The 13,871-nt window shown below is 47.4% G+C and overlaps 1 protein-coding gene across 3 annotated transcripts in view; it reads left to right on the plus strand.

Moving 5' to 3' along the window:
• The first annotated feature begins 978 nt into the window (after window positions 1-978).
• The window catches only part of ddr1 (discoidin domain receptor tyrosine kinase 1), a 37,993-nt gene continuing 25,100 nt past the window's right edge, over window positions 979-13,871 (plus strand). For all 3 annotated transcript variants that reach the window (XM_080005184.1, XM_080005186.1, XM_080005185.1), the window contains exons 1-2: window positions 979-1,115; window positions 12,452-12,609. In XM_080005184.1, coding sequence (XP_079861310.1) covers window positions 12,510-12,609 — 100 coding nt within the window. In that variant the 5' untranslated portion in view covers window positions 979-1,115; window positions 12,452-12,509. The remainder of the gene's footprint in view (window positions 1,116-12,451; window positions 12,610-13,871) is intronic.

Below are 13,871 nucleotides of genomic sequence, written 5' to 3' on the forward strand. Positions count from 1 at the left end.
CAGATGCCCTATTTATATTTATATATATCTGTAAATGACTTTGACACCACGTATACTATTTGTTGTACTTCTTCGTATTTTTTTGTCCGGCTGAGCGTCCTCTACAGAAAAAAAAGCTACAGAAGTACTTTTACTTTTATTTTGACTTTTAATACTTTCACAGTAGGTACTTATATACTGAGTAAAAAAGACAATGTGGTTGGCTACTTCTACTTTTAGTAATTTTATGTAAAGGTATGTGTGCTATTACTTAGGTAAAAGGTCTGAGTACTTATCAGTACAAATGAAATAATTATAAAATAAATAAGATAAACTAAAAAAAATATAATAATAATAATAATTAGAATTATAATAATTATTATTATTATTAGAAGAAGAAGAAGAAGAAGAATTATTTGTGTGGCACCTTTCATACACGACATGTAGCGCAAATAAAGAAAAGAAAGTAAAATAATAACCTTAATCAAATGAAAATACTTCATTACTGGACTTGAAAAAAAACGTATCCTCTACAGCGTCTATAGATCCCGCCCACCGCGCACCCTGATTGGCCGCTTCCGAACAGACACCTTGCTCTGCGCCTCCGATTGGAGGCAGCCAGTGCAGTTATGCAAATGAGCATCCGGTGGCCGTGGACTCGCCCCGCGGTGGCTCCGGAGCCGCGGAGTGTCCGGCGCGCCCGCGAGAGAGGCGGACCACCCCCCCCCGCAGCGACCTCCGGAGAACAACTTTATTTATATATATATATATATATATATATATCTTTTTTACTCCGACGCCGTCACCTCCTGGCGTCCACGGCCACGGCCGCACCGCGCTCGCCCGCCACGTGTGCCACCGACACCGGAGTCGGTTTGGCTGGCGTTTGTTTGCTGTTGTTTTTTTTAAGTTTGTCGGACGTCGGCGGAGCTGCTCCGGCGCCGTTGGATTACAGCCGCGCACCGTCGCGCAATACGTTGAAGGGCGACCGGGGAAGAAGATAAACTGTTGTATTGTTGTTATTGTTATTATTTTTCTTATTTTTTTTTTTTTCTTATTATTTAAAATATCTTTATTTAATTTTTTTTTGGACACCTGGGGACCGGTGTCAAAGCGCCCTCCATCGTTTCTTTGAGGTAGGTAGCGCCGCGTTCTGCGACCGCCCGCGACCCTTTCGCGGGCGTTGAACTTTATTTTCCCGTCGCCGCCGGAGCTCGAGCGGCCGCCTCGCGTTCGGGACGCGGCGCGGAGGCGCGCGGCGTCAGTCAGTCTGGATGCGGGCCGGGGAGGCTGCCGCCGGGAGCCGGTGTAGCGCCGTGCGGCCAGCGCCACCGCAGCTGTCCGCACCTTGTGTGTGTGTGTGTGTGTGTGTGTGTGGGGGGCATTACGAAAAGATATCACACGCCGCTGCGAAGTTTGCCAAGACGCGCTCCATCTCCATACGGCTTTCAGATGCAAGGAGTTGGGCTCGGTAGTAGCTGGTGCGTCTGCTGGGCGGCGTGGAAGACATCATTTTGAACAGTCTCCAAATGAAAGAAAAAACTGTATAGAATATACAAAATAATGTGCCTTGCGCACCAGTAAAGATGAACAACAAAGAGGCCGTGGCAGGGGCTAAGTGGCTGTCAGGATGCAAGTATTACCTGGGTATAAATATCAATATGAACATAGTTGGATATTTCTGTACTATGTAAGATGAATAATACGTCTAAAATATTATGGACACGGCTGATAACGAATGGGCTGTCTAAAGTTATTACAGTGTTATTACCATGCATTGAACAGTTATAGCACAATATAGTGTGTGCGTGTGTGTGTGTGTGTGTGCACGTGCGTGTGTTTGTTTTTATTACAGATTATGAGCTGACTGGTGTTTTTTGTTCTTTACACATGCATGTACTCATGTGCCTCCCCTAAAACCGCCGTTGTTTTCCCACACCTTTCTTTCAGCTCTGTTCGGACCGAGCTGCAATGTGGATTCTGTTAAGTTGTCGCGAGTCATTTCCTAGTAAATACGTTGTTTCTTTTTTATATTCATTCGTCATCCACTGGAACAAGAGCCCGTTAAGAAAACACACACACAAACACACACACACACACACACACACACACACACACACACACACACACACAGCCCCAGAGGGTTACACCGACTGAATAAATCCACACCCGAAAAAAATAGCTTGACATCGGATGAATGGGTCAATGAAGCGATGACGTCACGGCGCCCAGGTGGTGCTGGTACCCAGAGGTTATTAACCCTGTGACCTCATCGCACGGCACGTGACCCCCCCCCACCCCAAATGAGCCAGAACCGCTCTAGTTTCACCCCAGTGGGATCATGCACCTCTGGCCCCACATGTGGGGCATCTCCACCGGGAGTCAATCAGCCGCCCTGAGCTAATCCTAGAAAAACATAGAATAATGCCACACCAGGGACAAATTGGTGTTACCTAAACTGGTGTTTGTTACCCAAATCCGCTTCAGTCTCTCGAGGCGTATAAACTTCACGATATGCACTAAAACACCCAAAAGTAGGATTTACTACACCATGATGCAATCGGCAATGATCAGTATCCTCAGCATGAACAGACTTCATGAATAAGACAGTGCAACCTTTTTGTCCGCGGCCCTGGCAGTTATTCAGTTTGGACTTTATTTTGGAGTTTTTACCTTATTATGCGCTTGTCTCTGTAATGGAGCGACGCGGATTTCAGTTGACGTGTCTCGAAATACAAGGGTTTACGGATTCGGTTGATCGATGAGACGGGGAAAAGGGGAGCAGCCCCCGTCCTGGCTCCAGGTAATAATAATAATACTACAAGAAAAGGCGGCAAACATGAGTCCAGGAGAGTTGTGGCATTGTTTGTGTGTTTGCGGGGAGGGAGGTTGGCCCGGGGTGCCTGTGGTATTTGCAAATAGACGGAGAGGCAATAAAGGGCCATTCTCTCCCGACGTCCCTCCCTCTCCTCTGTAGCAAAGCAAGGGCAACGAAGTGCAGCGACGTGGACGCTCTTTCCCGGGAGCACGGGTCTGCAGGAGCCCTACCTCAGGATAACACCCCATTAGCCTCCCACGTGTAACCATTGTTATCATCTGAGCAGCACAGCCGAGGAGAAGCACGTCACACAGTTGGATAACACAGTTTGCATGTGAGTTTATATATTGTGTGTCCACATTTAGGGAGCGAATGTGTTGGCGTGCGTGAAGTGAAGATGATATGGATTGCATGTGATTTGTACGGCATTAAGCTCATTGCCCGGCAGTGCCTCTGATTTAAGTATCTTTACACTATTTCTTTCGTTTCCAGTCTCAAGGGTCTCTATATTAAGGACGGGGAAACATTTTTTTCTTAGAAAACTTATGGGGCGAAAAGGAAATGTAGATTTAATTTCATGGTATTCCGGTTGGTGATGCTCTGCCCGCTGAAAGTTTTCACACGCACGTGCTCATAGCAATGTTTGCCTCTGCCTGAACACAAACATTTGTACACACACACGCTCAAACACACACACACACACACTCACACATACACCCACACACACTCAAACGCAGACGCACACCGCTGGCTCAAAGTGTTGGATCTCCATTTCCCACGGCCGGTGGAGTTAATAATTTGCCTCGCTCTGTTGTCCTCTATCGACAACATTGTTCTGCTTTGGACAGATGCCCTGTGTGTCTTTGTGTTTTTTTGTTGTTGTTTTCCAAGTTTTTCACTATTATGAAATGACTCGGGGTGAATGGATTGGAATTTCAAACATGAATAAATGGAAGGTCATGCACACGTCTGACCGCAATGCAATTCAGTATCTTTATGGTGACCAACGAGGGAGAGGCGCCACGGGGGAATATGTCTTTGTCTATAACACACAGGGCCGTTTCCAATCTGAGATTTGAGCATCTGAAGAATCCCTCTTCATTCGGGAAGCCGTGGAATAGGCAGCAAGTGTCGTCTTATCTGATCTTCCCTTATCTGTTGTCGTAGTTGAAAGGACAATTAAACTCCCCACGCTGTTTCTAAACCACGTGAGGCCCCAGTCTAGACGGCCGGACCGTCCCAGCGCCACTGAACTCATGTTCCCACACATGTAAGGTTAGCGCTGTGGGACTGTCTGAGTAGCAGCAGAAATACTCATGGCCTGAAATCGTCAGGGAAATAAGGCCACTAGGCAAATAAGGCTGTCGAAAACAAGGGCATTTTTGATTGCTTAAATTTCTCTCCCTAAACCATTCATCTCTAGCATTTCAACCCAGCCCCAGCACCCCCCCCCCCCCCCCCCTCCCCCCTGTTATTCGCACCCTCCCTGGCGGAATACCTTTGATGCCCCAATTGATAATTCAGGCGATCTGCCTGCCCTGACGTTATACTACCAGGAACATTGGTTCCATCTCTTTTCTTCCGATCACTCTCCATTTCCTTTGAAGCAGCGCTGAATCATTCATCGTGCCTCCTCCGCCTCCTATAATCCCCCCCGTCTCTCCCACGAGTCCTCTCATCTATCTATTTGCTCTACCTGTTGATAGCTGCTGGATAGATGGCACTGAGACTGGTGGCATGCAAAATGTGGGTTTATTTTGGCTACAGCGATTCCCAGGCACCTTCATAGAGACTGACGTTGTTTCGCAGAAGTTCACCTTATCGTGCCAGTACAACAAATAGCTGAGATTAAAGGTGAATGTTATTCAGCCGCACCAGCATTGACTGTTGGAATGCCTGGATGACCTACATCCATTTGAGATCAGTGTTTTTTTAAATCTCCTTTTTATTTAATCGTTGCAGGTATGTTTGGCTAAAATGAGCCTAAAAGTCATTGCTTCTCAATGCAATGACTAAGTGAAATGTTATGGCTCACCAATATCTGACGGACCACAAGACTTTATTATTATTATTTTTTTGTTGTTGCAGAAAAACAGATCACAAACACCAGCGACTCTCAGTTTTGCCCGCGTTTTAATTTCTCTCTCTCTCTCTCTGAATAGAATCCCCCTCACCTCATAATGTTTTTGAACGGAGCAGCCAGACACGGCATCTCATGTGTTTTTAGCAGCCCGCTAATAATTGCTTGCGGCTTCTGGCGAAGGCTTTCGCAGAGCTCGCCATTTCTTACACACATCTTGGGTTTTCACCTTGGTAATTCTTCCTTACTGTACTGACATCTGTGTTGAGTCGGGTGGGCGACGTCGTGTTCCACTTCCAGGAGTTTGGAGGGGAGCATTAGGATCATGAAACTGTCATGTGATGTGTAATTTAGACCTTTTTAGAGACTGGAGGTGGGGGCGGGTGGTTGACTTCAAATGGGATAGAGGTATCCGTCTGTGCCTGAGGGTTTAACCAGTAACAAAATCTGTGTGTGTGTGTGTGTGTGTGTGTGTGTGTGTGTGTGTGTGTGTGTGTGTGCGTGTGCGTGCGTGCGTGCGTGCGTGCGTGCGTGCGTGCGTGCGTGCGTGCGTGCGTGCGTGCGTGCGTGCGTGCGTGCGATAGAGTTTCATAGTGTGAACGATTCACGCTCAGACTTCACATTAATCAGGTCACCACCATCTCAGGAGCTTAGTTTTGTGTCTGTGCCGTTGTGTGCATGTTTATTTTTGTTTGTCTGCTGCATTGGCCTAACAATACACTGCTCGGAGAAGACTTCAGCACTCTCCTCCGCGCCTTTCACTTATTAGAAATGAGGAGGGAGAAGCTGTGCGCGTGAGACCAAGTGGCTCTTTTTCTCACTTCCACTCCAAATGCTGAGTCTCACTGAACAAATTCCGGTTTTACCCGATCTCTTTCTCCCTTTCATTTCCCTCCCTCCATCTTTTCACCCCCCCCCTGTTTCAATAGTTGTCATTGTGTGCACCTCATTATTATTTTTTTTTCCTTGAGATGGTATTTTACCTCCATTATGGGATCTGTCTGTCTCACTCTCTCTCTCTATCTTTCTCTCTCGCTCTCTCTCTCCCTCAAACACTTTTTTTTCTCTGCCCATTGTGAGACTAACACTGGGCTGACACATGCCTCTCCTTTCTCAGTTGCCTCCGTCCCACCGGCGTCCTCTGTGTCGGTGCGTGTGTCTCTAGCAGGTGGCGGTGAGACGGCGCAAATTGAATTCTGGGAATTGGGCTGAGGTTTGCCATCGCACAGCAGTTCTCAAGCAGCTCTCAGGAGCCCCGAAGGCCGGTGTCAACCTAGCAGAAGGGATCAACATACATTCTGCTGCTACGCTGCCATAGTAGCGTCTACGCGCGACACCACAATCGACTTTCTTTGCGAGCCAAAAGGTGATTTTGAGTTTTGACACGGAGGCTCTCAAGGTGCTGTCGCTGCCAGGTTGCCGTTTCATTTACAGGCAGCGCACAGCTCAGGTTCGTTCCTCAGTGAGGAGTGAAAAAAGACAGCTTTATTACCTTGATTTCACTGGAACCCGAACGCGCACTCGTTCCAATCCTAATGGATTTTTTGGAGTGAGCGAGAGAGAGAGGGCGAGAGAGCGATGGGAGCAGACACTGGTCGGCGTGCGTGCACCAACACGCCCGTCTGGTGAGCTGCGGGAAGCGAAACAATCTAAGAGTAGCAGTTCCCAGGAGTTAAAACCAGTTTCCCAGGGGAAAGCATAACACACTTTGCAGGTGCAGGTATAAGGTCTGGGAGCGTACCTACAGTATGTTCCCAGGTCACTTATACCGCACGTTAACAAGTTCAAAGTACGGTCAAATTCAATCACATGTGGAAAACCTTAAATTAAAACCTTTCTGGTGTGTTTCAATGAGTGCTTATCTCTGGAAGCAGCATTTCCTGAACACCATTTCAGATATTATTTACTGAACAAGTACTATAATTTGAGGCATTTTTGTTCCTCTACCAGATGTATGGACGTTATTATTTTTCTGTCGAGGGAACGCGGATAACGCAGGGCGGCCCCCGGAGGGCTTCTCATTTTCCAGCGAGTTAATATATCATAGCACTTCCAAATATGCCACCAAGGCTCTAGCTGTGCGCAATATTTGAAATTCAATTTGAGGAGTCGCTCGACTAAACCCATCAAAAACGTTCCACTTCCCTGTCGTGGTGAAGCGGTTCTGCTCGGGACCTTTCTACGTTCAATCTGCGCATTCTTCTCGGTGATGCTTGCAGGTGTGGATATCCATCTGAATGAGTAAATGGCGAGATGCGCCTTACGTCAAGACGATGGTGAATTTTGGTTTGTGTGAATTCACCTCATATGTGTAAACGGGAGGAAACCCGTAAGGAAACAGAATCCATGCAGTATCATAGGTTGTAATGTCCAGACAAGATATTGTGTGAACGGCGCAGTGTCTGTGTTTACACGCGGCCTCATCTGACTGGCTTGATGACCGCGCTTTGTTTACTTCAGGCCAACCTGTGGTAATCAGTCACCATTTGTCTCAGTCTGCCACGCAGTTATGCTGAAGAATGCCGCAGCTGATATGGGAGCTGGCGGGGGGGCTTTGGGAGGAAAGGAAACCGTGCTTTTCAAGCATGAAGGAAATCAGGACAGAAACCAAAGGAAAGGAGAAATTGAAGTTTTCCTCCTCGCGGTGATTTTTTTTCTTTTTCTTTTTAATTTATATATTTTCTTCCAGCAGGGTTTAGCTGCATGGTAATGAACCTTATTAGCGACATATTTTACCGCCCCCCCCCCCCCCCCCCCCCCCCCCCCCCCCCCCCCAAGCCTCTATTCTTGGGTGTGTGTGTGCAAATCCACTTTGGAAGTCGCTCGTGAACTACGATTTGTTAGGGGTTGCTTTGCTCCGCTCGGCCTCTTAATGGCGCTCCCAGGGCGCGTCCGAGCTTCCGAGCAATTATATTTTGAATCGAACTGAGATTTGTCGGACGGGAGGGAGCTGTCCTCATGAGTCATTCCACACCACATAGCCAAACGACTGCACTCTCTCTCTCTCTCTCTCTCTCTCTCTCTCTCTGCTGGATGCACTCCTCTCCCCGCCAACCATCTATCCACATCAACCGTCTTACATAAGGACCCCCCCCCCATGAATCGAACTTCAATTCAAATTCCTCACCTTCTCCTTCCGCAGGGTTTGTCTGGTCTTGCCTTTTTTTCGGAGGGCGCTCAATTTTTTCTTCGTGCGCTGCCAGTGGCACTGCCTTTCACTTGGCCCTCGTAACCCTCTGTCAATGACTCACCCACCCACCCTGTCCAACTTCCTCCTCCGCTGAATAAAGCCAATCAGATTCCACCATCATGATTCACTCTCTGTGTACACGGTTGATGGGCCATGCTGCTTTTCAATGGGAAGACCACTGAGTAAGGACTGTGATGAGCAACATCACTTCCCGGTAGCAGCACTTGGCGAGCCAGGGGAATTACTTTGGTGACTAACACCCCGATAACTTGACAATATTTTGGGGTTGGCTATTGGTGCATTTATAAGATAATTGCACACGAGAATTATTTGAGAAACAGTCATTAGTCATGTGGAGCAAGCAGGCGTTGATTAGAACAGTGCCAAACTCAATCAGTGAAGGGGCCCTATTAAAGAATAACGACCGATTTGCGGGCCAAACTGGGTCCAGAACACTTTTGACCCAAAATGGTCATTCAAATCAATTTTAAAGTTGTCTCGTGGGCCGGGTGTAATTGTGCCACGGGCCTGATCGGGCCCAGGGGCCTTGAGTCTGACATATGTGGATTAGAACATCCAGAACAGTCTATGAAGTACAGAAAATTACATTTACTCTAACACGGCCTTAAAGATGGGGTTTAGCTATATTTGGATATTTGTGTGACCATATCTAGTCTCATATCCCAATATCCACATTATAACAATATAATGCATTGCCCAGCCCTATACTGCACCATGTATAGATACCCAGCTAACAAACCCTTAAATGTGTGTGTTTGTTGCCTTGAGATAAATGATCACACTTCATTGAGTGGCCCATTCCTGCGTATTAATCATCCAATCACAGGGCTGTCCTTTTCACCCATTTACGGTTAAGGAAATGGAACACTGAGTCATGTGCTCGGTTAGCGCTTAATGTGAAACTTAATATGAATCATTAAATGGAAAGTGCATCGTCCTGGACAAAAGGGCGGCCAAGCGCTTAAGGGCCAACCTTTTGAAGCTGGTCTTCTGTGAAGAGGGGAAAAGAGCATTCCTTCATCCTGGTCCAACATCCCAAAACTCACACCTGAACGCTCTCCTGAGATTTATAGAGTGACCTTGGCACTGGTGTTTGACACCACCTTAGCCTTCAAAGTGTGCCTGTGGATTATGGGTTTCTTTGTCTCCGGGACTCGCTTCCTCACGCTGACGGGAATCTAAAACAAAGAGCTTGCCGCTCTCTCTCTCCCCCAAGTCGCGTGAGTCATGTCCGATTCGAGCCGCACGCTACATTCTCTGGCCGCAATCATGGACCTCGCACATTGAGGCACAAAAAAATGATTTATAGCGAAGAGTCGAAGTTTAAAGAAAGGAAAAGGAAAAAAACAAAAAACTGTTAACATTTGGGTGCCAACACGAGGGGCCCGCTCGCAAAGGATGAGAACGAGGTCAATGCCAAGACCGTCTCGCCAGCGTTTTACTGAAGCAATCTAATTATAGAGCGTCTGGCTAACCTACCCCCTTGATGCGGCGCAAAAACAAACCTCACAAGACGCCCCCGTCCCCCCACCCACCCACCCCCGTCCCCTCCCCTCCTGCCTTCGCTCCCGTAATCTCTTGTTCTCGCCGTCATTTCGGTTTTTGCTCTCGCAAGACACGGCAGCTGCGTATAAGGGTTCAATTGCTTGGCCCACAGATTACCCCGGACAAATTGTGAGAGCGGGGATCGGGCTCCGTGGCCGGCCCTCCGCCGGCCCTCCGCCGTCCCTCCAATTCGCAAAACCACAGCTGCTCAGCGCCACTTGACTCTTTGTAACAACAATGTTCTTGGATGGCTCCGGGCCGCCTTTCCCCCCCGTGTTCACAGAAAACTTTCTGGCCCGGTTTGTTTTTAAGTCCCCGTTGTCCGCCAACCCCGGACCGATCGGCTCCTTCTTTCTCTCTGTCATGTGGAGAATGCGGTGGAGAGGCTCGCCCGGCGATGCTGTCAGAGATCGTGTTTGCTTACACCATAACCGGTTGTTATGGAGATTGTGTTGGATTGCCGTGCGAGCCGCTTCTCGGCTCCGGTTCTGCGCGCGTTGCTTCACTGTGCGCCGCTAAGCCAGCCGTGTCAACATGAAGTCGCCTGGCGTGCTGCCTGTACTTCATCACTGGTTTGTACTGGTGAGTTGTTTTTTTTCCTTAAACAAGTCACTTCTCAGCCTTTCTCCCCCATTCCCTTCCCCCTCTCTAATTTCACCATTGCTCTCTCACTTCTTCTCTCTGTCCTGAAACACTTGCACCGTGTATCTGTTGCGGTGTATAGAGCTTGTCTCTCAGTCAGGACAGCTGCACTGGCTGGCAATCCCTGAAATCTCCTCTGTTCCCAGTCCGCCATATATACACACATGGACACTTATACGCATGCGTGTACGCGCGCACACACACACACTCACACACACACACACACACATACTACAGGCAATAATTCATCGTTCTCCACACATCTCCCCGCGACCAAAATCACACACATGCCGACATGCGCCAATGTCACCGCGGCTCGTGTTGCATCTTCGCCAACCTTTTCATTGTCCGCGCTCATATCAGCCCCATTCACTCATTTTTCCCGACGTTCCCCCTCGGCCGCCCACCGCCGCCAGCCTCCTCTGGTGTCGCTACAGCTGTGCATCAGCTGTCGGACTTCAGCGGCCCGGCCAGGGATGAAGACGCAACAACGAGGGTCTACAGGGAGCCCGGCCCAGGCTCGCTCTCTCTCTTTCTTTCTCTCTCTCTCTCTCTCTCTCTCTCTCTCTCTCTCTCTCTCTCTCTCTCTCTCTCTCTCTCTCCGTCCATTCCCTCTGCCAGCTGTCACTTACTACAGAGACCCTCGTCTTGTGGTCTTCTCTCCCCCCTTCACACTGGACAAGCCCCCCCCCGTCTTCCATTAACACCCTCAGAAATATAATAGGTAAAGGGGATTGAGTAATGAAATCTGCTGGATTTGTGTAAAGTGGCAATCTGTAAGATCGTCTGCATTTGTTGGAATGTCGGCTGCCTTTAAGTTCTTGCCTGTGCCCGATCTTTGCCATTTTAACATCCGGGTTTACCCCTGTCGTCGCACTAAGAGGGTCAAATTATTTTCTTGAAAGTTTGTTTCTTCCAACCATCATTCCGAGGCGGTTGGGGATATTCTTTCATCCGAGGGTGCTGTTCTTTTGTTAATGTTCATCCATACCGACAGTTTACCCACCACGATTAGCTGCGCTGGTTTTTCAAATTCACCGCCTTTTCTCTTCTCGCGTCCGCCAGATCTTGGCATTCTTTCCTGAGAAAGGTGGACCTCGCCACCAACAATGGAAACAGCATACGGAAAAGCACATACATAACAGAAATACATGGAACGGCTGTTTCTTATAATGTGCACGCTCAATAATATACAAAATTATACTATGGATTACCACTTTAAAGTGACAATCAGTTTGGTGCAATTACTTTGGCATTGAGACACAAAAAAATGAAATCTGAGGCAGAGAAAAACAGGTCTAAAGGTCTAATTAAACCCATAGAACACATAACACAAAAACATCCAGCCCAACCTCCAGTTGCGGTTAAGGACATTTACCCAAATTGCCAGTGTGGCTTTCTGAGTGTACAAAGTAATATCCTTTGGACTAAATTGTCGCCCTCTCTAACTCCTTTGACATTTATCTCTCTATTTTTTTCTTTCCTTAATATTTTTTTTTTCACACATAACAAGTAGATGAGGTATGCCACATGTAGGTATTATTGATATATTAAACAACTCAAACCAGGTGTTCCCTGACTTGTTGTTGCCAAGCTGGAGAAGTTATGATTGACATTTACAAAAGCCGTGGAATTAATTTAGACTAAACACGACTAATTATAGCACCTTCAATTATCAGGCTGGATGCAACCTTTTCAGATGCAGCGTGAGAGCATCGCTCTGCCGCAGCATCAAGCTGCCAGAGAGAAAAACAAATTAACGTCTGAAAAGGGTCTTTTTGTGTGTCTTGTGTGTCTTTCCTCTGGGATGTGGCATGTGAGATGAATAACTTTTTGCTGGTTTAGAAGGATTTGGGGGAGAGAGTTGTAGACGGTTGATTTATTGACACGGTTCGACAGTGAGCTGTGTAGCCTGAGGCATGGTGTGTGTGTCTGAGTGAGTGTGTGTCCGTGAGTGTGTATGTGTTTCTGTATGTTTATGTGTGCGTGTGGGGGGGGGGTATGTTTGTGTGTGCATGTGTGTGTATGTGTGTGCGTGCGTTCGTGCATGTATGTGTGTGCCTGCGTGCGTGTGTGTTTTCATCAAATGGGGATCACGTCGTGTGCTTCTCAGTTGAGGCTTCAAGTCCTGACCTGAAGTGCTAATTTTCCCGGTTGTCTCCCCTCTCTCCTGCAGGTATGCCTGTGGACACCAACGCGTCAGCGGACAGGTAACCAGGTCTGTCGTTGCTGCCATGGCGACGGAAACCCAGTGGTGGTTGCACGCCGCTCTGCTCACAGCTTCGGTGGCACTCGCGTTGTCTGCGGAGGGACACGAGTGGCACTTCAACCCAGGTGCGAGGTCAAAGCTCAAACACCAAACACACAACTGGAGTTGGGTATCGGAATTCAATTATGTTACTTTGTAGGCCACAATGGCATCAACGCTATCGGGTATCCAAACACTCTCTTCGACTTTTCGTTTGAAGGGGTTATTTTAAACGCTCGGCAGATTTTTTTTTTTTTTGTTTTAAAGCATTTGAAAGGCCTTTTCACAAACATTTGTATCAAAAAAAGTATTGGTATACACCTTGGTTTTGGTATTGTATCAACAATACCAAAACCAAGGTGTCGAGTCAGCGCTATACATAATTTTTTATTTTTTTTGCAAACAATCACAGATTTAATTTAAATAACTCTCATTCCAAGTAGGATTTTATTATTATTTCCTTTACCAAGGACATATATTTTCCCAAAGTCTCTCAAATGTATCTCACTTGTCCCTGTCCCCCTTCCATTGCACTGCACATTCTCAGATCGGAGCGATAAGTCACTCCATTAGCAATCAGCAGGCTATCCTGTGTCCACTCCCTGTCTGCCCGGCAGCCATGTGTAATATGAGAGCGAGGGAGCTGGGCAGTGCCCTCCTCCTGTCCCGGCCGCTAATGTACAGGCAGCTCATGAAAGTGTCCGTCAAACCATGGCAGAGGGAACGCACGAGGAGGGGCTGTAAATGTGAACTAACCAGGTGTAACCGGAGCAGACTGTTTGTTGCATGGTCACCCACCTGACGATACCAACTAGGCCAGTGGTGCTCAACACGGGGCCCGAGGACCCCCTGGGGGTCCGTCACGAGGTTCCATGGTCCATAGCTAAATCATTAATAGGTAAACGTCACAGTTTTTTCATGAACAAGATTCTGGCCCCATTAGAGAATGTACGATAAACACTGTTTTGATCATTTTGATCATCAGTTTTACTGTCATCTGTAGAAAAGGTACAAAATCTTAACAATAAAAATGTTATCAGATTGGGATCTTTGGCGTAATCTCTATAAGATTGAGGGTCCTTGATATGAAAAAGGTTGAGAATCACGGAACATGACAACAATGAATGAAACAGATTTTATAATCAATGGATACAGTAGATGATGAAAAGGATCGATAGACTGGTTTCAGGTAGCTCAACCCTGTGTTGCCTCAAACCTTCTGTGTTAGTAGAGCCATCAGAGACGTACGTGCACAAGCACTGAGGGCTCTGCATAATAAGTCCTCTTCAAACAACCTCAGCTACTTAATAGCCCCCTCCGAAAAGAATTATATTATCGGCTGCTGTGT

This window comes from Zeus faber (genome assembly GCF_960531495.2).
Source record: "Zeus faber genome assembly, chromosome: 8".
Classification (NCBI taxonomy): Eukaryota; Metazoa; Chordata; class Actinopteri; order Zeiformes; family Zeidae; genus Zeus; species Zeus faber.